We start from the raw sequence: 24434 nt of genomic DNA, 5'->3' as shown, positions 1-24434 counted from the left end.
TATTATTTACCTCTTGAGAATGAACCCTTGATTCCTTTTCTTTTTTCCTCTGTCTTAATAAACTTTTAATACCCAGTGGAAGTTAAACAATCCCCCCTTGGCTATTGAGTTTCCCTAAAAGCCTCTTTGATGGCCTTTATCAAAAAGCCCTCAGGAAAATGTATTAACTGCTCTCCATTATCCACTACTTTGCAGACTTAACATAAGAGGAAGGGATTTCCCCCCCCCTCCCCCCGTATTCCAGGCACACAGGAGGGTTTTTAATTCTGCCTTTAATTATTATTATTATTATTTCAATTTGCCTCCTAAAAGGATCTTTGCAAAGTGCTCAGGTAAACCATTTCTCTGCTGCAAAAATGCAGGTTTGGGGGTTAATTAAAGCCTGCTGTTGCATTTATCAGAAATGCAGCGTTAGGGTTAATTAAAACTACTTGGAAATTTATCAGAAGGTCCAGGAAATGGTGCTGAAAGCCCCTTTTTTTGGCATGTGAAAAATGTGTGTCTTTCTGCAGCTCTTAAATGAAACATTCTAATTTCCCCTTTTCAAACAATATTTCAAGATTGAGTGTAATTTTAACCTCCCTCTCCACGTTGTACTAATGGGTTTCTGGGGAAAATGTCTTTTCAATAGCAACCAGCTCGAACCAGAGAGGGAGAACTGCCTTTTTCCAGCCCACTTTTCTCCCTCAACAAAACAAAATGAATTAATAACCCGTTTGGGGCCGTTCCCAGACTTTCCCCTCCTCCTCTGGAAGCAGAAAACAGGTTGTTTATGACATTTTTCAGAGATGGAAACCAGGGGCTATTCAGGATTCCAAGGAGCACGAGGGCCTCTCCAAGTGGACAAAGCAGAGCAGGGACGTGGCAGTTGTGATGTCCAGGCTTGGTCTGCTCCTGAATTTTCCTCATCCCAAGGGAAGGGATGCACTGGGGGGTTGTCTTGTCCCTGAACCTACAGGACACCTTTGATAAAAAATGCTCCCGTTGAAAAAATTCCAGTTTCTTGCTGGTGCAAGGGCATCCTGACTGGAACAACGGGATAGGTTGGAGCTGGTGAACTTTTTCATGGATTAAGGGGAGTTTCACCTGACTTCCTGCTTGGAAAAGGCATGAAATGCTCGGGAGGAGCTCAGCAGAGACATTTGGGAATAAAGCCTAAAACCTGGCTGAACTCACAGCACTTCCAAGGGAAACTCCCTGGAGATAGTTTTTTATGGGATGGGTCCACAAAGCTCTTTTTTTTGCCTTGCATCCCTCCCAACTGGATGGGAAGGGAAGTCACCAGAAATCCCTGGTGAAGGAGCAGGGAACCAAACCCTCGCCTTGTCCTCTGCTTCCAGGTCCTGTTGGACGAGGCCAACTCTCCAGGCAGCTCTCCAGGCACTGCAGCCTTCCAGGTAAAACCATGGAAAGGGATGTCCTGGGACAAGCCTGAGGGTGGATGAGGGGGCTGGTGAAGGAGGAGTCCAGAGGATCTGAATTCCAGCAGTGGCCTTGTGCCAGTTGTGACTCCCAGGGCTTGGAGGCTCCTCAGTGGCTTCCGTCCCTTCCCCGACCTGCAGGTGTTGTCCAAGCTGGGATGTTGATGTGTCCAAGGATGTTGATGTGTCCAAGGATGTTCATGTGTCCAAGGACGTTGATGTGTCCAAGGATGTTGATTTGTTCGTGGGACAAGATGGGTTTGAGGCCAGAAGTGGAGCTGAGCCAACACCTTTCAGTGGGGACTTCCAGGTCTTCCCAAATCCTGGGCTTTGATGGCTCCAAAATGTGATCCAAGATGGCATCGAGTCGTGCCAGGGGAGGGTCAGGTGGGACAGTGGGAAAATTCCTTCATGGCAAGGGTTGTCCAGCCCTGGCACAGCTGCCCAGGGCAGGGGTGGAGTCCCCATCCCTGGAGGGATTTAAAAGCCACGTGGATGTGGCACTTGGGAACAGGAGCCAGTGGTGGCCTTGGCAGTGCTGGGGAAGGGTGGGACTCGATGGTCTCAGAGGGCTTTTCCAACCCTGTGATTCCATGCTGGGCAGTCCCAGGTGGATCTCCCCTGGAAGCTCAACCTGCCCTCCCCCTGCTCAGCTTGGCCTTGGCTCCCACACCCGCCCGGGGAGCTTTGATCCAGCACATTCCGCAGCTTTTGGGAAAGGCCACACTCCAAACCCACAAAGAGTCGGTGCCCAAAGGACTTCCCGCTGCAAAAAGGAAATGGGAAGGGGAAAACTGCAGCTGGAAGGTGGAAGGGAGGTTTCCAAGGGCTGGATTAGACTCTGGCACATTTTCCAATGAGCGATATCTTGGCCTCGAGCTCTCTTTGAGCAGGAAAAGGTGCCAAGAGTGGGAGAAAGGGGAAGTGGGGGGAATAATTTGCAGGCTGTAGGCTCTGTTTTGGGATGAGGTGGATTTAGTTCTCTGCAAATTGCTTCATCTCCCTATGGCTGGAGATGGCTAGAGATGGATGGAGATGGGCATTCCTTTGGACAGAGGTAATGATGCTCTTTGGGATGTCTGCTCTGACTGGAGTAGGATTTGTTGGAGCCCTGGAATAAGGGATGGGACCCAAGGGTCTACTGAATCCACCTCCATGTCCTGGGACGTGACTGAGCTCGTGTGATTGAGGCTGCAGTGATTTTGGCAGACCTTTGATCCCCAAAAAAGAAGGGAAAGCCATGAAGTCTGGTGTGAGCATCCACGAGGAAGAGGCTCAGCAGGAGCACCAACCCCCAGAGCAGCCCAGGCCGTGCTGCTGTACCCACAGATCTGGGTCAGACTGGACAGACTTCCTGCAAAATAGGACAAGAATTCCCGGCAGGGGAAGAAAGAGGCCAAAACTCTGCTTGGATGAAGGGAATGTGGGTCCATGCTGCTTGTATGGACTCCCCCTGCTCTGCATGGACCAGCAGTGCCAGTCCTGGCCAACCTTCTTGCTTTTTAGGAATTTAAGCCCTTTTCTTAACCAAATGTGACACTTCCCTTTAGTGTCGAGCAAAAAAAACTATGAGTTTGGCATGAGGAAAAGATCCCAATTTGCTCTTTCCCCCGGGATATTAAGAGTTGCCCCAATTCCCACCTTTCCCATTTGCCTTCCTGCTGCTGCCAGCTTGGCCAGCAAGCTGAGAAACATCCCTGCAGTGCCTGGGATCTCCCCAATTCCCCAGCTCCCAGCAGTGTGTGGATTTTCTGCTTGGCAGAAGTGTCCACATGGGAAGCGAGAGCAGTTCCAGCTGCCTGGAAAATACTGAACAGGCTGATTTCTGAAAGGAACTCCTGGAAAATTCAGAGAAAAAGCAGATTCCTGCATAAGGAAAGACAGCTGGATGCATTTTTGTGCAGCCAAGGGGTGATCACTGGGAACAGAATATTCCTGTGTACAATCCTCCTGGAAACTGTGACCTGGGGAACACCTTTCCCACCTTTCCTCGGTGATTCCTTGAGGCTCCTGAAGGAACTTTCCACTTTGCACACGAGGCCTGCTAGTTGGATTTTTTAGAAATCAAATTCATGTATCTATATTTCTATATTTCTATGTTTCTATATTTCTATATTTAAATATATATAAGTATATATTTATAAATATATATTTGTATAAATATATATTTGTATAAATATATATTTATAAAAATATATTAAAATAGGTTTAATTTTTATATATAACATAAATTCCTAAATTACTAATTGGTTGAGTTTTTATAAACTGGCAATACCAAAAAAAAAACAAAAAACCAAAAAGCACTTGGGTGGGAGCTTTCTTCCATAAAAAAAAGAGGAAGGAATGGCTGAGTTTTGGCAGGAAAGAGCAAGTTCAGACGAGCTGAACTGTTTTCCCTGCAGAGAGCAAGGAGCTTGGAGAGGTGGAAATGTTGAGCCAAGACAGTGCTGCCCTTGTCTCCTGGACAGCAGAAAGTCCTGAAATGGAATTTTCATTTATTATGGCCGAAGTTGTGCCTTGCTGATGGAAACCAGCTGAGGGAATGGCCCCAGAAGAGTCGGATATAAAGTCTGAGCTCAGGAGAGGAGGTTCCCTCACAACCCTGGCCAGGTCTTGGTGCCTCCTGACCTCTCTTTCCCTGCCTGTTGAGCCTGTGGATGGACACAGGTGACCCTGCCCTGGTGGCCTCACTCCCCCCGTGGGGTGTGAGTGAAACCAGGGGGGGCTTTGGTTTCCTTTGCTCCAGTCCTTTTCCTCCTTGTGGGAAGAGACTGGCAGGTGACCAACAAAAACCTGGATTTCTTTAAGAACTGCCTCCTCCTGGTCCAGTCCTGCCAGAGGGACAAGCCAGGATCTGGATTTCCTCAAGCTCTGCTCTGGCTGACTCCAATGGAGAGTTCATTTCCTGGCTCTCCTCTCCTCTCCTCTCCTCTCCTCTCCTCTCCTCTCCTCTCCTCTCCTCTCCTCTCCTCTCCTCTCCTCTCCTCTCCTCTCCTCTCCTCTCCTCTCCTCTCCTCTCCTCTCCTCTCCTCTCCTCTCCTCTCCTCTCCTCTCCTCTCCTCTCCTCTCCTCTCCTCTCCTCTCCTCTCCTCTCCTCTCCTCTCCTCTCCTCTCCTCTCCTCTCCTCTCCTCTCCTCTCCTCTCCTCTCCTCTCCTCTCCTCTCCTCTCCTCTCCTCTCCTCTCCTCTCCTCTCCTCTCCTCTCCTCTCCTCTCCTCTCCTCTCCTCTCCTCTCCTCTCCTCTCCTCTCCTCTCCTCTCCTCTCCTCTCCTCTCCTCTCCTCTCCTCTCCTCTCCTCTCCTCTCCTCTCCTCTCCTCTCCTCTCCTCTCCTCTCCTCTCCTCTCCTCTCCTCTCCTCTCCTCTCCTCTCCTCTCCTCTCCTCTCCTCTCCTCTCCTCTCCTCTCCTCTCCTCTCCTCTCCTCTCCTCTCCTCTCCTCTCCTCTCCTCTCCTCTCCTCTCCTCTCCTCTCCTCTCCTCTCCTCTCCTCTCCTCTCCTCTCCTCTCCTCTCCTCTCCTCTCCTCTCCTCTCCTCTCCTCTCCTCTCCTCTCCTCTCCTCTCCTCTCCTCTCCTCTCCTCTCCTCTCCTCTCCTCTCCTCTCCTCTCCTCTCCTCTCCTCTCCTCTCCTCTCCTCTCCTCTCCTCTCCTCTCCTCTCCTCTCCTCTCCTCTCCTCTCCTCTCCTCTCCTCTCCCCTCCTTCCCAAACCTTCCTAAACCTTCCCTTCCCAAACCTTCCCAAACCTTCTCTTCCCAAACCTTCCCAAACCTTCCCAACCTTCCCTTTCCTTCCCAAATCTTCCCTTCCCAAACCTTCCCAAACCTTCCCAAATCTTCCCTTCCCTTCCCAAACCTTCCCTTCCCAAACCTTCCCAAACCTTCCCAATATTATTCTCCCTGATAATTCCAGGGTTATTCTCCCTGATAATTCCAGGGTTATCCTCCCTGCTGACTCCTTGCAAAAAAACCCACCACCTCAATCCTATTTGGAAGAAGCTGTGGAATTTGCTGCCTCACCTTTGGCTCCAGGCAATTAAAACCTATTAATCCAACGTCCTCCAGCATCGATGGAGCTGCCTGATCCCCAAACTTAATTCATTTAACCAAAGGGGACAAGGAGGGAATGAAATACTGAGCAGAACTGGGAAGAAAACCTGGGATGAGGGAGGCCTTTATTGCCGTGGATTTAACCTTAACTATATCCTGAAATTGCTCTGGTTCTTCTCAGATTTCCAAGGAAGTCACGTGTTCCAGCAGTTTCCATTGTGGCAAAAAGCCTCTTGTTTTTTTTTTATAAGCCACATCACTCAGGAAGCAAGTGGGGCAAGCCAGTGGGATCCCTGCAGGAGAGATGCTGGCAGGGAGTTTGCTTCCAGCAGCATCTTTTGCAGAGAAGGAGGAACCTCTGTGTTTGTTCCAGCCTGGGCCAAATCCAGGCTTCCCATCCCAAAGGGTCCATCCAAAACTGGAAAGAGCAGCTGTAATTTGAACCAAAAAGGGGGATTAAGGGTGTTTTTCCAGCTGGGGTTGTGGAGCAGAGCACAGACCCCTCTGCCAGCTCCTGGGGGGTGGTTTATTTTCCCTTGGCGGCAGGAGCGGGGAAAGCTGGGAGGGAGCGGTTTCTCCTCCGTGTCTCTGCTCCCAGACTCCACCACCTTCCCGGAGGGATTAACCCCAAATCCCCGAGACCTGAGGGGGGCTGATGGAACATGAGAAAACTTCCAGAAAGCTCCCCCAAGGTGTGCAAAGCCTCTGCAAGGAGAGCAAACCCTCGCCCTGGGCTGGCGCTGCACTGTCTCTCCTCCTCCTTCTCTTCCTCCTCCTCCTCTTCCCAATCCTATTAGTATTAGAGAGGGATGGAGCTATAAGAGGAAAAGCCCATCTTTAGCAGCAGTGCTGACAGCTTGCCTTTTAAATCTTTAATAAGCACAGGCTTGCACAGCCTCTCTCCTCTGCTGCAGCTCAGCACGTGGAAGCAGCGACCCGGTGCCCCTGCGGGGCTGCTGGATGTTTGGGAGGCACCTGGAGAACCTCAGCCACCCCAATGAACTTCAAATTGCAGTTCTTGCTCCATCAGAAAGTCTCTTCCCCTTCCACTTGTGTGCCAGGAACCTCCATTCCAAACCTTGTGGAGCTGTTCGTCCCAAAAGGGTTTGCAGGGCCCCGGTGAGACGGGATTCAGCTCCTCTGGGGCTCAGTTTGGGACTGCAGATGGTCCCTCTGCTTAACTGGGGGCAAAAATAGCCCCTCTGGGACATTAATTAGGAACATTAATAGATGCATTGACACACAGAGGCTTTGCCAGAGTCTCTGGGGTGGAGAACGTGGTTCTGGGAAGCAGAAGGCAGGGAAGAGTTGGGAATTGTATCTCAGAAACCACAATGAGTGAGGGTGCTGGGGCATGCTGGGCCCCTGCTGCCCTCTCCTGGAGGCAGCTCCTCCCTCTGGACCAGGGGATGGATTGTGGAGGTCGAGCATGGCCAGCTTGTCTGCAAGGCAAGTCCTTGGTGTCCAGGTTTCTGGTAACCACAAGCCACGGACACCTCAGCTCTCGGTCCTTTGGAGGCTGGAGCACCCAGTTCCAGGCCTTTTTCCCATGGGGAGGTGGAACAGCTTCTGGTTGTATCCCAAATCAGGGGCACATTGGCCAGACTTTTCACTGGAGGAGCAGAGGTGGTTAAGTTGTGTGAAAATGGAATTAGGCACTGCCAGAGGGGCAGAGTTAGATGGGATATTGGGAAGGAATCCTGGGCTGGGAGGGCGGGGAGGCCCTGACACAGGTTGGCCAATGGCAGGATCTGGATGATCTTTATGGGGGATGATTCTGGGATTCTCTGTCTCACAGAGGCAGCAGCCCCTGGGCTGGGTAGAGCATGTGGAAATGGAGCATTTACTGGATTTATTGCTCTGTGTGCCAACAGGATGATCCAGCTCAGTCATGGAGAGGCAAATCCCTTGTATGGGGCAGGAACTGCAGCTGGATCCGAAGCCTTATCTCTGCTATAAGGCAAATTTAAGTGTCTGTGCAGGAGTGTTAGGGAAGAAAACAAGGGAAGAGCTGAAGCATTTAATCTCAGTTTAGGATAAACACTTTGTATTTCCTCGCTGTTTGCAAATTCATGTAAATGAAACAAGATCTGGAAAGCCAGTGATGGAAAGGTTTAGGAAAGAGGCAGGAGAGCAGCACCAAAGAAGGAGGAAGAACAGCAGTACGTGGTGGGAGGCTGGGGGAGGGGGCTACAGCACTGCCCAGAGCCTAAGGATCACCCTAAGAAGGTGTGGGAGGCATGGGAGGGTCTCAGCAGGTGTTGTCCTGCTCATTCCCCAGCCAGGCACCCACTGTGGTGCCCCAGGAGGTGCTTTAGATTCTATTCCCAGCCAGATGTGGAGTGTGGTGACCACACACCACCCCAGCCCCTTCTCACACTCCCTCCACATCGTTTGCCTTCTAAGATTTTCTTTTTTGGGTGTTGGTTTTTCAGGCAGCTCCTGGCTCAGCCTGCCCGTTCCCCAGCCTTCAGAAGCAGAGCACAACCCCAAAAAACCCATGTCTTCTTCTGAGCCCATCCTGGACCTCAAGACAGACACGGCAGAAGCAGCTCCAGGTGAGAACATCCCTCTGCTGCCCAGGTGTCCCAGTCCTACCACGCAGAGCCACACAGGGGTCGTCCCCATGGACCTGCACTCAAACCCAGGCACTCCACAGGGATGTGGGTTCCTTCACAGTCTCCCCCTCATCCTCCTGTATCCATTCCTTCACCCCAAATGGCCTGATTCCCTCCTGATTCCAGCTGTGCCAATGCCAAGACGAGCTCAGGCTTGGAGTCAAAGGCTTGTGCACCAGGGCTGGTGAGAGGCAGATGGCACAGGCAGAGACTGTGGCTGGGCTGGCACTGCCAATACAGCCTCTTCCCACCAGCTGGGAGGGTGGGATGTGGCTCCAGGCTCCAGGTATCCAGGCTTCATGGGTCTGCTCCAGTGGAAGGTGTCCCTGCCCGTGGCAGGGGTTCGGAACTAGACGAGCTTTAAGATCCCTTCCAACCCAAACCATTCCATGATTCCATGGTTCTGTGATCCTCCACTCCCTGCTTTCACCCTGCTGTCCATCCTGGGCTGCTCTTGTTTAGCCCCCATGACCCTGATGCTCAGCTTTATCCCTGGAGAGTGGCAGGGAATGTTCTGGTCCCGGCAGTGCGAGGTCTCCACTCATGAACATCCATCCTGGGCAAGGGGGGCCCTCCAAGTCCCCCCCGTCCCAGATGTTCCTCTGCTCTTGTGGACTTGCTGCATGTTTAAAGAAGCCATAAGTCAACACAGGGGCACTGCAGGCTCTTCCAACTCAACAAATTTCCCACGCTGAGCTGCTTCCAGAAATGAGTTTCCCGCTGCGTGTGCCGTGCCAGGGAGCAGATGGAATACTGGAACACCTCTCCTGGGCTGTAGCAATTCAGCTCTTCCCAAACCCAGGATGGCAAGCCATGGCTAATCTCCCTCTCACACATGAGCACCCTTGACCTCCTCCTGAGGAGCTGCAGGACAACCTCAGCCATTTCCTGACAGTGGAGAAAGTAAAAACACCTCTTTGTTGGAAAGCCCCACCAGGAGCCACGAGGATGGAAACCCCAGGGTGGGGACCTGCTTTGCTGGACTCACTTGTCTTTCATTTGCTCATTCAGAGGGAACCCAGTGAAGCAGAAACTCCACTGGTTGGGATTCATTCCTGGGACATGTAACCATAGAACCCTCCGTGTCCTTTCCTGGTGTTACAGCCGACCAGGAGAGCCCAAGAAACTCTTTTCTCCCCAAACCATCCCCTTTCTCCCACAAATGTCAACACCAAACAATTCCTGTGCTTCATTTTTTTCATTTGCATGATTCATTCCCTCTACAATCCTTCCAAAGCTTTCAGAATGCTGCCATCCCACCTCAGGGATATGGCCAGGGATGATTTTCTGTGGTTGGGGATAAGTTTGTCCTGGAAAGAAACGGATGGTCTGAGAAGAGCACCCAGCCCACAGTCTGTCAGTGCCTGGCAGGAGCCACTTGACCCCTCTTTTAGGTACATCTGGGGCATCTCTGTGGCTGCTGGAGCGAGGTTAGGAAACATTTCAGCTGGGAAAGAGAGCTGGCATTGGCAGGAGTGGGAATAACTGATATGATCCCTCACACTGCAACATCCATTCGGGGCTCAGCGATGGTTTGCTCCAGGTGAACATTCCCAAAACTAGTTCATGCCCTTGGAAAAACCTCCAGCTTGAAGGGTTCAGCAAAGGGGTGGCTGTTCCTCACCTGCTGCCCTGGGGACTCCAAGCCTGGGAAGCAGCTCAGGCAGACCAGGAGCTGCTCCTCTTGGCAGGGGTTTGTCACACACACTATTGATGACTAATTCCTGCCAGGCCTTGGAGTCATGGAATCATTTAGATGGGAAAAGAGCCCTAAGACCATCATGCCCAACCATCCCCCAGCACTGACAAGGCCACCACTGACCCGTGTCCCCAAGTGCCACATCCACATGGCTGTTAAATCCCTCCAGGGATGGGGACTCCACCCCTGCCCTGGGCAGCTGTGCCAGGGCTGGAGAGCCCTTTTGGGGAAGGAAGGGAAAGAAATCCACCTCATCCCAAAAGAGAAACAGAGCCTACAGCCTGCAAATTATTCCCCCCACTTCCCCTTTCTCCCACTCTTGGCACCTTTTCCTGCTCAAAGAGAGCTCGAGGCCAAGATATCGCTCATTGGAAAATGTGCCAGAGTCTAATCCAGCCCTTGGAAACCTCCCTCCCACCTTCCAGCTGCAGTTTTCCCCTTCCCATTTCCTTTTTGCAGCGGGAAGTCCTTTGGGCACCGACTCTTTGTGGGTTTGGAGTGTGGCCTTTCCCAAAAGCTGCGGAATGTGCTGGATCAAAGCTCCCCGGGCGGGTGTGGGAGCCAAGGCCGAGCTGAGCAGGGGGAGGGCAGGTTGAGCTTCCAGGGGAGATCCACCTGAGACTGCCCAGCATGGAATCACAGGGTTGGAAAAGCCCTCTGAGACCATCGAGTCCCACCCTTCCCCAGCACTGCCAAGGCCACCACTGACCCCTGTCCCCAAGTGCCACATCCACGTGGCTTTTAAATCCCTCCAGGGATGGGGACTCCACCCCTGCCCTGGGCAGCTGTGCCAGGGCTGGACAACCCTTGCCATGAAGGAATTTTCCCACTATCCCACCTGACCCTCCCCTGGCACGACTCGATGCCATCTTGGATCACATTTTGGAGCCATCAAAGCCCAGGATTTGGGAAGACCTGGAAGTCCCCACTGAAAGGTGTTGGCTCAGCTCCACTTCTGGCCTCAAACCCATCTTGTCCCACGAACGAATCAACATCCTTGGACACATCAATGTCCTTGGACACATCAACATCCTTGGACACATCAACGTCCTTGGACACATCAACATCCCAGCTTGGACAACACCTGCAGGTCGGGGAAGGGACGGAAGCCACTGAGGAGCCTCCAAGCCCTGGGAGTCACAACTGGCACAAGGCCACTGCTGGAATTCAGATCCTCTGGACTCCTCCTTGCCCAGACAGAGCTGAACCCCCACCTTCACCCCCTCATCCACCACTGACCCGTGTCCCCAAGTGCCACATCCACGTGGCTTTTAAATCCCTCCAGGAACGGGGACTCCACCCCTGCCCTGGGCAGCCGTGCCAGGGCTGGAGAGCTCTTCTGGGGAAGAAAGGGTTACCCACAATGAGTGCCTGCCCAAAGCTGCTTTTGCTCCACGTGGGACAGACCCGTCCATCCCAGCCAGATGTTCTGCTGATGTAAAACACCCCGGCCCCGTTGGCTGCGGTTCCAGCGGCTCAGGACGTCTGAGGGCTCTGCCCCGTCACCGCAATTTGACCTCTGGCCTCTGGCTCGGGTGTAATTCCCGGCCCTGCCGCGGAGCTGGATCGGTGCCCTCCGAAGGCAGGGAATGGAGCTGGATCAGTGCCCTCCCGAAGCCAGGGAATGGAGCTGGATCGGTGCCCTCCCGAAGCCAGGGAATGGAGCTGGATCGGTGCCCTCCCGAAGCCAGGGAATGGAGCCGGGTCGGTGCCCTCCCGAAGGCAGGGAATGGAGCCGGGTCGGTGCCCTCCCGAAGGCAGGGAATGGAGCCGGGTCGGTGCCCTCCCGAAGGCAGGGAATGGAGCCGGGTCGGTGCCCTCCCTAAACCAGGGAATGGAACTGGATCGGTGCCCTCCCGAAGGCAGGGAATGGGGCTGGATCGGTGCCCTCCCGAAGCCAGGGGATGGGGCTGGATCGGTGCCCTCCCGAAGGCAGGGAATGGAGCCGGGTCGGTGCCCTCCCGAAGGCAGGGAATGGAGCTGGATCGGTGCCCTCCCGAAGGCAGGGAATGGAGCCGGGTCGGTGCCCTCCCGAAGCCAGGGAATGGAGCCGGGTCGGTGCCCTCCCGAAGCCAGGGGATGGAGCCGGGTCGGTGCCCTCCCTAAACCAGGGAATGGAGCTGGATCGGTGCCCTCCCGAAGCCAGGGAATGGAACTGGATCGGTGCCCTCCCGAAGGCAGGGAATGCCGCTCCCCCCGCTCAGCTGCTGTGCGGGAGGCACCTCAGCCCCCTCCAGAACATTCCAGCCAGCCCTGATCCCCAGGAAGGGGGAGCATCCCGGGATGCGAGGATGCTGCAAGGAGCTGGAGCATCCCAGCCTTGGGAAAAAGCAAAACTTCTGCCTGGTCATGCCAGAGGGGGCAGAGAGAGCTGGGAGACCCTTGGAGGGGGGAATTGTTGCTTCTTCTTCCCACTTCCCTGGGAGTGCCAGAGCTGGAGCAGATTAGTGTGGATGTTAAATCAACAGAGACAGCAAAGAGCCACTGTTTATATATATATATATATATATATCTTTAGATCTTTATAACTTTATATATAGTTTTATTTTAATCTAAAATTTTATATTTATATATTCAAAGATATTTATCATATGTATAATATATAAAATATGTGTATAAAAATAAGGAAAGAATATATATAGAAATATAGATTATATATAACACATGTATAAAAACAAGAGGTAAAGGATATATAAATAAAATATAGAATATATATAATACATGTACAAAAATAAGAGGGAACAAATATAATATATATTATATATATGTATAAAAAAGAGGAGAAGGAGATATATATATATTATATGTATAAAAATAAGGGGGAAGGATATATATAAAAATATAATATATATGATATATGTCTAATATATATAATATATATAAAATATATATTATATATTATATATATTATATATTATATATGTATAAAAATAAGAGGGAAGAATATATATATAAAATATATGATATATATGTATATAAACAAGAGGAAAATTATATATATAAATATATTATATATGTAATATAGGTATAAAAATAAGAAGGAAAGAATATATATTACATATATGTATAAAAAAGAGGGAAAAGAGATATATCTAAATATATGTTATATATGTATAAAAATAAGAGGGAAAGTATATATATAAAATATATTATATATGTATAAAAATAAGAAGGAAAGACTATATATAAAAATATAGAATATATATATATAATATATACATAAAAATAAGAGGGAAGAATATATATAAAATATATATAATATATAATATATATATATAAAAATAAGAGGGAAAAATATAATATGTATTATATATATGTATAAAAATAAGATAGAAAGAATATATATATAAATATATATATAATATACATATAAAAATAAGAGGGAAAGAATATATATATAATATATATGTACAAAAAAGAGGGGAAGGATATATATATAAATATATATATTATATATGTATAAAAACAAGAGGGAAAAAATATATATAAAATATATATGTAATATATATAATATATACATGTATAAAAATAAGAGGGAAAGTATATGTAAAAATATATGATATATATATAAAAATAAGAAGGAAAGACTATAGATAAAAATATAGAATATATTTAATATATGCATAAAAATAAGAGGGAAAGAATATAATATATATTATATATTATATATGTATAAAAAAGAGGGGAAGGAGATAGGTATATAAATATATATTATTTATGTATAAAAATAAGAGGGAAAGGATATATAGAAAATATATTTTTATATATATCCTTTCCCTCTTATTTTTATACATATATATATTTTCTATTATATATATGTATAAAAATAAGAGGGAAAGAATATATATAAAAATATATATAATATATGCCTAAAAATAAGAGGGAAGGAATATATATGTATTATATATATGTATAAGAAAGAGGGGAAGGAGATATATATAAATATATATATTATATATGCATAAAAATAAGAGGGAAAGGATATATATAAAATACATAATATATATAATATGTGCACATAAAAATAAAAGGAAAAGAATACATATAAAAATATATCTATTTTATATATCTGTAAAAATAAGAGGCCAAGAATATATATATAAATATATATACCTAATATGTATGTGTAAAAATAAGAGGGAAAGTAAATATATGTAATATATATATTATACATATATATAAAAATAAGAGGCCAAGTAAATATATATATATTATATATATTATATATAAAAATAAGAGGGAAAGTAAATATATATATAATATATATATTGTACTTATATATAAAAATAAGAGGGAAAGTAAATATAAATATTATACTTATATATAAAAATAAGAGGGAAAGTAAATGTATATATAATATATACATCATACATATATATAAAAGTAAGAGGGAAAGACTATTTGGATGGCACAGCTCCCACTGAGCAGGACTCACAGTGTAAAACCTCCAGCAGAGCTCGTCCCCCCCAAAAAACACCACCGAAAAAAGGAATGTCTGGGAAACAAGAACGGCCTCCAGGGCCGGGCTGGGATGGCAGCAATGCCAAGGCAGCCAAGGAGCACGGGGACACCCCCTGCTCCCCTCCCTCAGCTCTGCCAGCGGGAGATAAGGAGGGAATTTGGGATTAGGGGAGTCGGGGATGTCCCGGGAGCAGCGATTCCCCCGCTGCTGGAGATCGGGTGCGGGGGCTTGGCCGGGAATTCAGCGCAGGAACAGCCTCTGCCTGTTGGTGCCACCTCCAGCAGCCGCCAGGGCTCATCGAAGTCCCGTCTGACAAAAGGTGGAGGCTGGAGCTGCAGATCCATCTGTCAGTGCTGACAGACATCTGATTTAAATGCTAAAAAGGTCCGGATTACACGGCGTTCCTCCTACAGAGCTGCATTTCTCCCATGCAGGAATCGTGGGATAGAATCCCACGGATGGTTTGGGTTGGAAGAGACAATTAAAGGTCACCCAGTCCAACCCCCTGCCAAGGGAGCCAAAACCAACAGGGATTTGTGGAAGTTTGCTGAGGAAAGCTGGCTCCAACTTGGAATTTGCAGAATCCAACAGCAGCCACGTGTCAAGGGGCAGATGTTCATCTTGGCCACTCTTCTGAATTGTCCACCAGGAGATAGCCCAGGACTGGCAAGGATATTTGGGCCTAGGAATCTGTGCTGGACCCTGTCTGGGAGGCAGAGTTTTCCTGACCCCAGCTGAGGGCTGAGATGTGCTGTCGGCACAGGGGGGTGTTCTCCTTCTGTGTGTCAGTGATTACAACAGTGTGAGGATCACTTGGCACCAAACCCAAACTCTGGGCAGGTCTTCCAGTTTATTTTCTAGGCATTGATCTTAGGGATCCACAGAACGGTTTGGGTTGGAAGAGACCTTAAAAATCATCCCATCCCACCCCCTGCCATGGGCAGGGACACCTTCCACTAGCCCAGGTTGCTCCAAGCCCTGTCCAACCTGGCCTTGGACACCTCCAGGGATGAGGGTGGAGGCATTTCCACATTCCAGGCATTCCTGCAGGGAATGTTTATTCACAGCACTCAGCAAACACTGATTTCATTTAGATCAAGGATCTCAAGGGCATTTTGTTTCCTGCAATCCCATTGCCTGCACAGGGACCAGGATCCTGCAAGATAAACATCCTAATAGTGGCACAGGGTGCCCAAGGAAGCTGTGGCTGCCCCATCCCTGGAAGTGTCCAAGGCCAGGTTGTGGATAACTGATGGAGATGTGCTCCCAAACATCACCCTTTTCACCTCCTGTGGGTATGGAGGTCACAACTTCACCTCTTCTAAGAATCACAGAATCCCGGGATGGGATTGGAAGGAAATTTAAAGCCCATCCAGTCCCACCCCCTGCCATGGGCAGGGACACCTCCCACTAGCCCAGGTTGCTCCAAGCCCTGTCCAACCTGGCCTTGGACACTTCCAGGGATGGGGCAGCCACAGCTTCTCTGGGCACCCTGTGCCAGGGCCTCCCCACCCTCCCAGGGAAGGATTTCTTCTTAAAATCTATTCTAAACCTGCCCTCTGTCAATTTGGAGACATTTCCCCTTGTCCTGTCACTCCAGGACCTCATAAAAAATCCCTCTCTGGCTACTTGGGGAAAATTTGGGTCTCTGCAGTGGGAAAGGAAAAGCAATTCTTGAGGCTGATGCAGTTTGAGGTGCAGATCCCACACGTGGCTGAGGAAGCAGCCCAGGAATGAGCTGCTCTTGCCCTATCCATGTCAGGACCATCCCAATCCCCTTCAGCCCTGTGCTCCTGCCACGTGGGGGGTTCATCTCCCTGTCAACCACTCCGGAAAACAAACCACTGTGCAAAGAGCAGGGAGGGCTTGGGACAGAGTGTGCAGGAGCCCGTTAATTGCTCCCAGCAGGATTCCATCAGCACCACGGGGCTGTGGAGGAAGTGTCACTGCTGCACTTTAATTGCTGTTCCAGAGCAGACAAAGGTGTCACAGAGGAAGCAAAGTCTAAGAAAAGAAGGATGAAAAAAAATCAGTTGGAGTGACAGATCCCTTTTCCCGGTTCAGCAGCTGGGAAGGGCACTCAGAGGACCGGGAGGAGTCCTCGGATCATCTGAGGGGCTGAACCCCCCTTATTGCCAGACAGGGCTGGCCCCACAGATCTGGGAATGTGAGGGAAGATAAACCTGAGATAAAATGAGGATATTTCTCAAAAGATACAGAAAAGAGGAGGCCTTGGAGATGCTCCGAGGGCTGGAGCCCCTCTGCTCTGGAGCCAGGCTGGGAGAGCTGGGGGGGTTCCCCTGGAGAAGAGAAGGCTCCAGGGAGAGCTGAGAGCCCCTGGCAGGGCCTGAAGGGGCTCCAGGAGAGCTGGAGAGGGACTGGGGACAAGGGATGGGGGGACAGGACACAGGGAATGGCTTCCCATTGCCAGAGAGCAGGGTTAGATGGGATATTGGGAAGGAATTCTGGACTAGGGGGGGGGGGGAGGCCCTGGCACAGGTTGGGCAGAGAAGCTGTGGCTGCCCCTGGATCCCTGGAAGTGTCCAAGGCCAGGTTGGACGGGACTTGGAGCAACCTGGGCTAGTGGAAGGTGTCCCTGCCCATGGCAGGGGGTGGGATGGGATGATTTTTAAGGTCTCTTCCAACCCAAACCATTCTGTGGATCCCTAAGATCAATGCCTAGAAAATAAGCTGGAAGACCTGCCAAGAGTTTGGGTTTGGTGCCAAGTGATCCCCACACTGTTGTAATCACTGACACACAGAAGGAGAACACCCCCCTGTGCCAACAGCACATCTCAGCCCTCAGCTGGGGTCAGGAAAACTCTGCCTCCCAGACAGGGTCCAGCACAGATTCCTAGGCCCAAATATCTTTGCCAGTCCTGGGCTATCTCCTGGTGGACAATTCAGAAGAGTGGCCAAGATGAACATCTGCCCCTTGACACGTGGCTGTTGTTGGATTCTGCAAATTCCAAGTTGGAGCCAGCTTTCCTCAGCAAACTTCCACAAATCCCTGTTGGTTTTGGCTTCCCTTCAGTTTTTTGGGAACACGTGTGCCCGTGCAGGTGAACTCCAGGGCTGGGATCCTTGACCAGGACGTTTGGCCAGGAGGAGCCACGTGTTCCAGCACCATCTGGGGGGGAAATCAAAACCTGCTGAGCTCTGGATTTCTCACTGACCATTTCCAGAGCTGAGTGTGAGCAGCAGGCAGGGCAGGCTGACGTGACACGGCCTTGGGGAGTGAGACAGAACAAAGAGAAGTGAATTTTTATGGGCAGTTAATGAGTATTTCCAAAGACAGGCCCTTAAGACTCACTCTCTCCTTTATTCAAAGTCCCTTGGCTGCCTCAAGATGCTCTAAATTACCTCATCATGCCTAAATTAGCAGAATTACTCTGCTGGTGCCTGCAGAAGATCTGGACCGAGCTGTGGTGACACAGGACTGTGGGAATGGCCTGGACATCACCTGCTCTGCCCTTCCAAAACAAAGAGATCCAAGAGTCCAAGTGTCCCAGGCCAGGTTGGACAGGACTTGCAGCAACCTGGGCTAGTGGAAGGTGTCCCTGCCCATGGCAGGGCTGGGACTGGACGAGCTTTAAGGTCTCTTCCCACCCAACCCATTCCAAGATTCTGTGATTAAGAGCAGAGGGATTGCAGGAGTGTGGAGGCTGCAGGTTTGTAGCTTCCCCCCAGCTTTTCCAGACCTCCCAGAGGGCATCAGGGTGGTCAGGTATGAGGAATCTGCAGGAGCCACACCCAAGAAACTTGGGATTGTGCCCAGCCCAGTGACTTTAACAAGTTCTTCCCTGTGCCTCAAATGGGAATAATGTGATCTAAAATATGTGGAAACCATTAGAAAATAAATACTATCTAGAACCAGCTGGTCTGGGAGCTGAGATGCTGGAGAATAATTGAGAAGATTTGAATTCATTCCCCAGCTAATTCCTCATGGGAATTTGGGAGCATCAGCTTATGCTCCCCGTGCTCAGCTCCTCAGAGCACAAACACAGCCATGAGGTTCACAGATAAGGTGATTAAAGCACTCTAAGGACTTGGAGACTTCATCCCATCACTCAAAGAATTTGGGGCAAAGAGACATCCCTGTAACTTCCCAGAGAGATTTGCCAAAGCAAATCCAGCCTTCAAGGTTTGTGCTCGCTGATGGGTGACATTTCCACTTTCCACTTCTAGTCATTTCAGTGCTGGAGCTGCTCAGTAAATGTCAAAATGAAAAAAAAAAGAGGGGGGGAAAAAGAGGAAGAAAGAGGGGAAAAAAAATCCAACTCTGTCCTTACAAAAGTTTTTAAAGAAAAAGAAAATCCCCCTTGACATTTTCTCCTTCTGTGTGAGGGTCAAAGTGTGGGATGAGGAATTTCAAATAGAAATAATTTACCTTTTTTTCTCTCTGCTACCAGATGTGTTTCAAAAAAAAAAAAAAATCCCAGCAGGTCAAGAATTTAAACATTTTAGAGAAAAACCTTTGCTTTGTTTTCCAAGGTCTTTGATTTTGAGAAATGGGGCTTTCCGTGGGGTGGGAGCCACCCTGGATACAAACTGAGCTGGTGGAAAAGTGTCTTAAGGGATAAGGAAAGGAGAAAAACAAAACAAAACAAAACAGGAGAGAAAAGAGAGATGGAAAACACCCCCAGGAGAAGCAAGGGGGGGTTTTCACAGCACAGCCTGTCCCAGACTCCACTGCTTTTCCTATAATGGATCCAAACTTTTGTCCGGGGCTTCCCTTTGGGTTGCTCTCATGGGTTAATGGCAAAGACTGGAGCACATCTGGGCAGGGCAGATGTTGCATCAGTGGGTGATGCTCTGACCCTGCCAAATTTTGGCTACTCACGAGATCCAGGGATCCCTGAGTGCTCCTTGTCTAAAGTCCTACATGGAAAACTGCACTGGGGTGTGGGGAGAGGAAGGGTGAGGGTAATTCATGTCCTGGTGGGAATTGCTTCCTATAACCCCCCCACAACTGCATTGTCACCATCTGTGCCAGCCACAGCATTTGGAATGCAAGGACAAAGGAATATTCCTGAATTCCTGAGCTGGGGATAGTGGAGGGTGGGAAACTTGAAAGGTAGACAATGGGTAAACAGTCAGAGAATCCCAGAACTATTTGGGTTGGAAGGGACCTTAAAGCTCATCCCATCCCACCTCCTGCCATGGGCAGGGACACCTTCCACCAGCCCAGGTTGCTCCATGTCCCATCCAACCTGGCCTTGGGCACTTCCAGGGATCCAGGGGCAGCCACAGCTTCTCTGCTCAACCTGTGCCAGGGCCTCCCCACCCTCACAGGGAACAATTCCTCCCCAATATCCCATCTAACCCTCTGGCAGTGGGAAGCCATTCCCCCTTGTCCTGTCCCTCCATCCCTTGTCCCCAGGCCCTCTCCAGCTCTCCTGGAGCCTCTTTAGGCCCTGCAAGGGGCTCTCAGCTCTCCCTGGAGCCTTCTCTTCTCCAGGGGAACCCCCCCAGCTCTCCCAGCCTGGCTCCAGAGCAGAGGGGCTCCAGCCCTGGAGCATCTCCGTGACCTCCTCTGGATTTGCTCCAGCAGCTCCACATCCTTCTGATGTTGGACCCCAGAGCTCTGCACAGGGGTCTCCCCTGAGGGGACAGAGTTAAAGCTGTACAACAGCAGGTCTTGCTGTGCTCTGAGAGGAAGCCATGAAAACCAGTGCCAGGCTGCCCAAAAAACCACATCTGGTTCTCCAGAGGGAACAAAATCCCCGTGTGTCTGATCCCATCATAAAAGCAGCCCCGCACATGGGAACAATGACAAGGAACACCCCTTGTCCCAGAGCTTTCAAAGAGCAGGAAGGGCCATGTTTCTACCAGAGATATTTAGAAAAATAGGAACTTTAGGGGAAAACAAAGTGAAACAATGCAAAACAAAACAAACAAAAAAAACAGCTCTCCAGACAAATCGCTGCTGAAACAGCCACATTCAGGGATTGTCTCTGCCACCTGTGGAGTGAGATCTCTCCCAGACCTGAACACCCCACATGGTCAGATCCTGAGGACATCTCTGCTGTCCCACCACTGAGTCTGCCACATGGGCACCTCCAGAGCCCATCTCAGCTCCCTCAGCACCCCCGGGTGCTCCCTCGTGGGCATCGCTGTTGGTGCGATCACCAGAGGTGATGGCATGTCCTGATGGCATCAGGAGTGGGGAAGGACGTGTGGGAAGGCTCTGCTGGGCTAAGTGAAGACCCCTCTCTCCTCCTATCCATCCTCACCCCTTTCCCACAGCTCCTCTCCCCCCCATCCCTGGAGCTCAGCTCCCGCAGTGCAGTTTGAACTCGCTCCCACCCCGGTTTGGGGGGCAGGGGCTCGGCCTGGCTCCAAAACACTCGTCCCACCGGGAGCAGCTTTTCCCTCCACCTTTTGGAGGTGGGCTGGGATCATCCATGTCCCACCGGCTTCCTGCAAAGGGAATTTCAGTTTAAGGAAGAGACGCTCCTGGGATCAGGGCCTGGGGACCAAGTGTCATCTCCAGACTGAGGGTGCAGAGGGATGAGGGGCTGGGGAAGGTTTGGGCTCTGCCCCCGAGTGCTGGGAAAGCTTTCCTGCCCTGCTGAGCACAGCCAGACCCTGCGACTCCCATGGAGCTCCAAAGCCTCCTGTCACATCCTGGCTTTCTGTCTGGGGCTGTTCCTGTGCTCAGCACCACTGCAGCCCAACTCGTGATGCCCAGGCAGCCCAGACTCTTTCCAGGACCACCTGAGCCTACCCAGGGCGTGGTTTGGGGATGGGTTCACCGTGGTGGCTCAGTTTGGCCTGCCCAGAGGGCATCCCACAGGGACTTGGCTGTAACTGTCCTACGATCCCAGCCACTGGCACTGCGTGGCTGTGTCCCACCCTGTCCTCAGGGCTGTGCAGCTCCAGCTCCTCTCACACCTCTCTGCTTTCCTTCCCCAGCCCACAGCAACCCAGAGGAGCCGCAGCCAAGGCCCGGGACGAGGCAGGACCCAGCTAATTCCAGCAGTGGGAATGCTGTTGCAACCTCCAGCCATGAGGAGCCCATCCCGCCCCCGACCATGGCCGAGACCCTCCCAGGCACAGACACTGAGGCAGAGGAGAAGAACCCCAGCCCCACCAACTCCTTGCCATGGCCAGAAGCCCCCGAGGAGTGCCCAGCCCGTGGCCCCGAGGAGTGCCCAGTCCGTGCCCCTGAGGAGTGCCCAGCCCGTGCCCCTGAGGAGTGCCCAGCACGCCCCAACACCCTGGACTTCTCCAAGTCGCTGAAGAAGCTGGAGGAGGTGAAGCAGGCGGGGCAGAGGCGGAACAGCGACCAGGTGGTGGTGAAGGAGAACGGGGTGGAGGTCAGTCCCGCTGCTCTCCCGGTGCTCAGCGAGGAGAGGAAGGCCCTGGAGTCCGAGCTGGGCAAGTGCATCGAGGAATTCCGGAAGATCAAGATCCCTGTTGCCTTCCCCAACAAGAAGAGGCAGTGGCAGAGCGAGCTGCTGAAGAAGTACCAGCTCTGAGGGCCCAGGGGAGGATGTCCTCTGCTGTGCTGAGTGTCTCCACCGCTGTCCCTTGGAGAGCAGGTGGCAGAGGTTGTCCAAACGCTCCCAAAATGAGGAGTGTGGGTTGCTCACGGAGCCCATCCAGACGTGGAAAGGGTCACAGGCCTGTACCCACCGTGGGAGGGATGCACCACATCCCCAGGGGCATAGGCAGAGCTGGAGGGGTGGAGGAAAAAAGAAGGAGATCCAGGGCCAGAGCTGCCATCCAGCGGGAGTTCCCACATTTCTGAGAGTGAATTTTCCTGGCGTTTCAAACAATAAAATCTAGTCGGTGTCCAAAATGAATTCCAGTCTCCTCATGGCTTTGGCGCAGATGGTTTTGAACTCGGCTCTTCCAAACTGTACCAGTGGTTTAGACATCCAGTCTCCCTCCATTGCTTGGCCCCTTGGGAGTGGAGGGGGAGACCAGATCCACATTCTTCTTCCTTTTATATGCAGCCAGGCCAGGGAAGTGTTTACAGGAACTGTGGAGAGCCAGAGCAGTGGGAGATAAGAGCAGGGCAGAGCTGGCAGCCAGCAAAAGGCTCTGGAAAGGGGGAGGAACCACATCATCCCCTGCCCAGGACCTTCAATTCCCAGGACACAGGCAGCCAGGGAGCTTATCAGAGCAGGATGTCATGGGAGGGGGATGAGCCAGAGGCCTCCCATCTGGAGCCTGTCCATGGCTGCACCGGGGGCACTTCAGTAGGAAGAGCTGCAGAAGACATTGCTGGTGCCAAAAGCAGCTGGCAAACAGCCCCACAGCTGACCTGGCAACTGCAGGAGCCCTGGCTCAGCCTGTTTCCCTCAAGGCTTGTGTCGTGGGGATCAGGGGGTCACAGCTTCTCCCACTCAAGGACACGCTCCAGCCTCGAGCAGCCTCCAAGGGGCACTTCTGCAGGGGCAGGATGGTTTCTGGGGGAAGGACCAGGAGGTTTGTTCCTGGCAGAAGGCCTTGGAGGTCCTCCTGAATCCCTTCTGGAGAGCTCCTTGGTGGCACCCACTGTGCCTGAGAGGACTGCTCTGGTGGCAAACAATAAAGCTCAAAAGAACTCACTGTCTGAGTTCTGCACTCAAAAGGCAAATGAACAACTCAAACTGGGCATTGGCCAACATTGCACTTGGACAGGAGTTGTGGAGTAGTTTGTCATCCTCCTTGGATGGTCCTCTGCTCTCCAGGAGCAGCAGGAACCCCTCCTCAGGCTGGAGGAGTTCAACCCCCACAGGTCCTGCCAGAGGTGCCTGAAATATTTATACCCATCACACCCAGGGCTCATTCCACATCACAGAGGGTTTCTACAGCCAGGAACAGCTGGCAAAGTGATTCATTCCTGTTTATCCTTCAACATTTGTCCTTCTTTGCTCAAAACAAGGCTCTGTTCAGTTTGAGTCAGGGAATTTATTGTCATTTATCTTCATGTCCCAGGAAATTCATATTTTTTCAGTGCTGTCCTGAAAGTCAATAGGACACAATTTCCTCCCAGACTCTTTGATCCTTGACATCAGTGAGAGCAATTGCAGGTGTAGACGTGGCAGGGGCAGAGCCTGAGTCACCCTGAGCAGAGAGTTTGGAAATCAGGTCTTGTTTGTGCCTCTGACCCGCTGTGGGAAGCTGGACACATCAGGTTTGGGCACTTTTCCTCCTTGCCAGAGATTTCCCTGAAGGTGTGGGAGCAGGGCCTGGCTGCTGCAAGGACTTCTTGCCATGAACTTGGTCTTGGTGCTGGCCCAGGAGAGTCAGAAGTCACCAGGACACGAGAGAATAAACACCCTCAGCTTCTCCCCTCGATTTATTTTCCACAAATACCTCGGCTTTTCTTGAGCAGCAGGAAGCCATTAATTACCCAGTGACAGTGTTCCACAAGCATCCCTTAATTGAATGCCATTATCCCTTAATTAATTAAACACCAATTAATTACCAGGAACATGCAGCAAATGCCATCAGCTACTTGAGACAGAATAATTTAAAACCTGGAGAGCGCTGGCCCAAATAATAATGACCAGGGATTGTCCAGCAAAGAAGGCAATGAAGAGCCCAGTGGCATTTCCCTCCAGGCAGGTTGGGATGTGCTTGTGGGGAAAAAACAAACAACCTTCCCAACCCACATCCCTCCAGGAAAGTTTTACTTTCCAAGCATGGCCTCAACTGGTTTCCTCTGGCACTTCCCATGGATTCTGAAATGTCCCAGTAGCTCAAGGCTCTTTCCAGAGGTGCTGAGCCTGAGGAACTGAGATATTTCAGGGGCACAAGGTGAAACGAGGGGTTGCCTCCCTTTGCTGGGTGGTGTTTGTACTCGGTGGGCTTTTCACCCACAGGAAAATGCACAATTTGGACTTTCCTTCCCGATCCGAGAGAGTTTTATTCCCATGGAGGGGAATTCTCAATGGTGACATGTTTCTGCTCAGGGAACAGCCCTTCCCCAAAGCACCCCCTGAGCAGGGGGACACAGGGACAGGGGGTGAGATGTGGGATTTGCCACCACCAGGGTGAAGCCTCCAGGGTTCTGCTCCTTGTCCCAAACCACACAGGGTGGGAGCAGATCCGAACATCCAGCTGTGCCTCCCAATTTGCAGGGCAAGACCCCCCAACCACCACGGTCTGGGTCCTCTGCTCCCTTCAGGAATGCTGATTTTCTGAGCCCTGGGCAAAGAAACCCCATTTTTGCTTCTTTTTTTGGACATTTAGG

General features: G+C 50.6%; 1 protein-coding gene across 2 annotated transcripts; it reads left to right on the top strand.

Annotated features, from left to right (window-relative positions):
• The first annotated feature begins 427 nt into the window (after positions 1 to 427).
• Positions 428 to 22053, top strand: LOC135421649 (cell surface glycoprotein 1-like). Of its 2 annotated transcripts, XM_064670261.1 has the most exons (3): positions 428 to 1397; positions 7899 to 8021; positions 21161 to 22053. In XM_064670261.1, exons 1-3 carry the CDS (start codon positions 1214 to 1216, stop codon positions 21724 to 21726), a joined length of 873 nt encoding a protein of 290 aa, XP_064526331.1. In that variant the 5' UTR covers positions 428 to 1213; the 3' UTR covers positions 21727 to 22053. The 2 variants fall into 2 exon arrangements, with proteins under 2 accessions (XP_064526331.1, XP_064526330.1); XM_064670260.1 differs by lacking the exon at positions 428 to 1397 and having other exon boundaries at positions 7216 to 8021.
• Positions 22054 to 24434: the final 2381 nt, after the last annotated feature.

The sequence above is a fragment of the Pseudopipra pipra genome, chromosome 13, assembly GCF_036250125.1.
Source record: "Pseudopipra pipra isolate bDixPip1 chromosome 13, bDixPip1.hap1, whole genome shotgun sequence".
NCBI classification, from domain to species: domain Eukaryota; kingdom Metazoa; phylum Chordata; class Aves; order Passeriformes; family Pipridae; genus Pseudopipra; species Pseudopipra pipra.
Note: the sequence above shows the minus strand (reverse complement) of the source record. Positions and strands in the feature narration are given on the sequence as shown.

Bases quoted from the DNA above. Each gene is read 5' to 3' on its own strand.
- LOC135421649 (XM_064670260.1), top strand. From the start codon at position 7,568: ATGGAAAGGTTTAGGAAAGAGGCAGGAGAGCAGCACCAAAGAAGGAGG. The intron at 8,022-21,160 runs GTGAGAACATCC...TTCCTTCCCCAG, and splicing joins CACGGCAGAAGCAGCTCCAG to CCCACAGCAACCCAGAGGAG.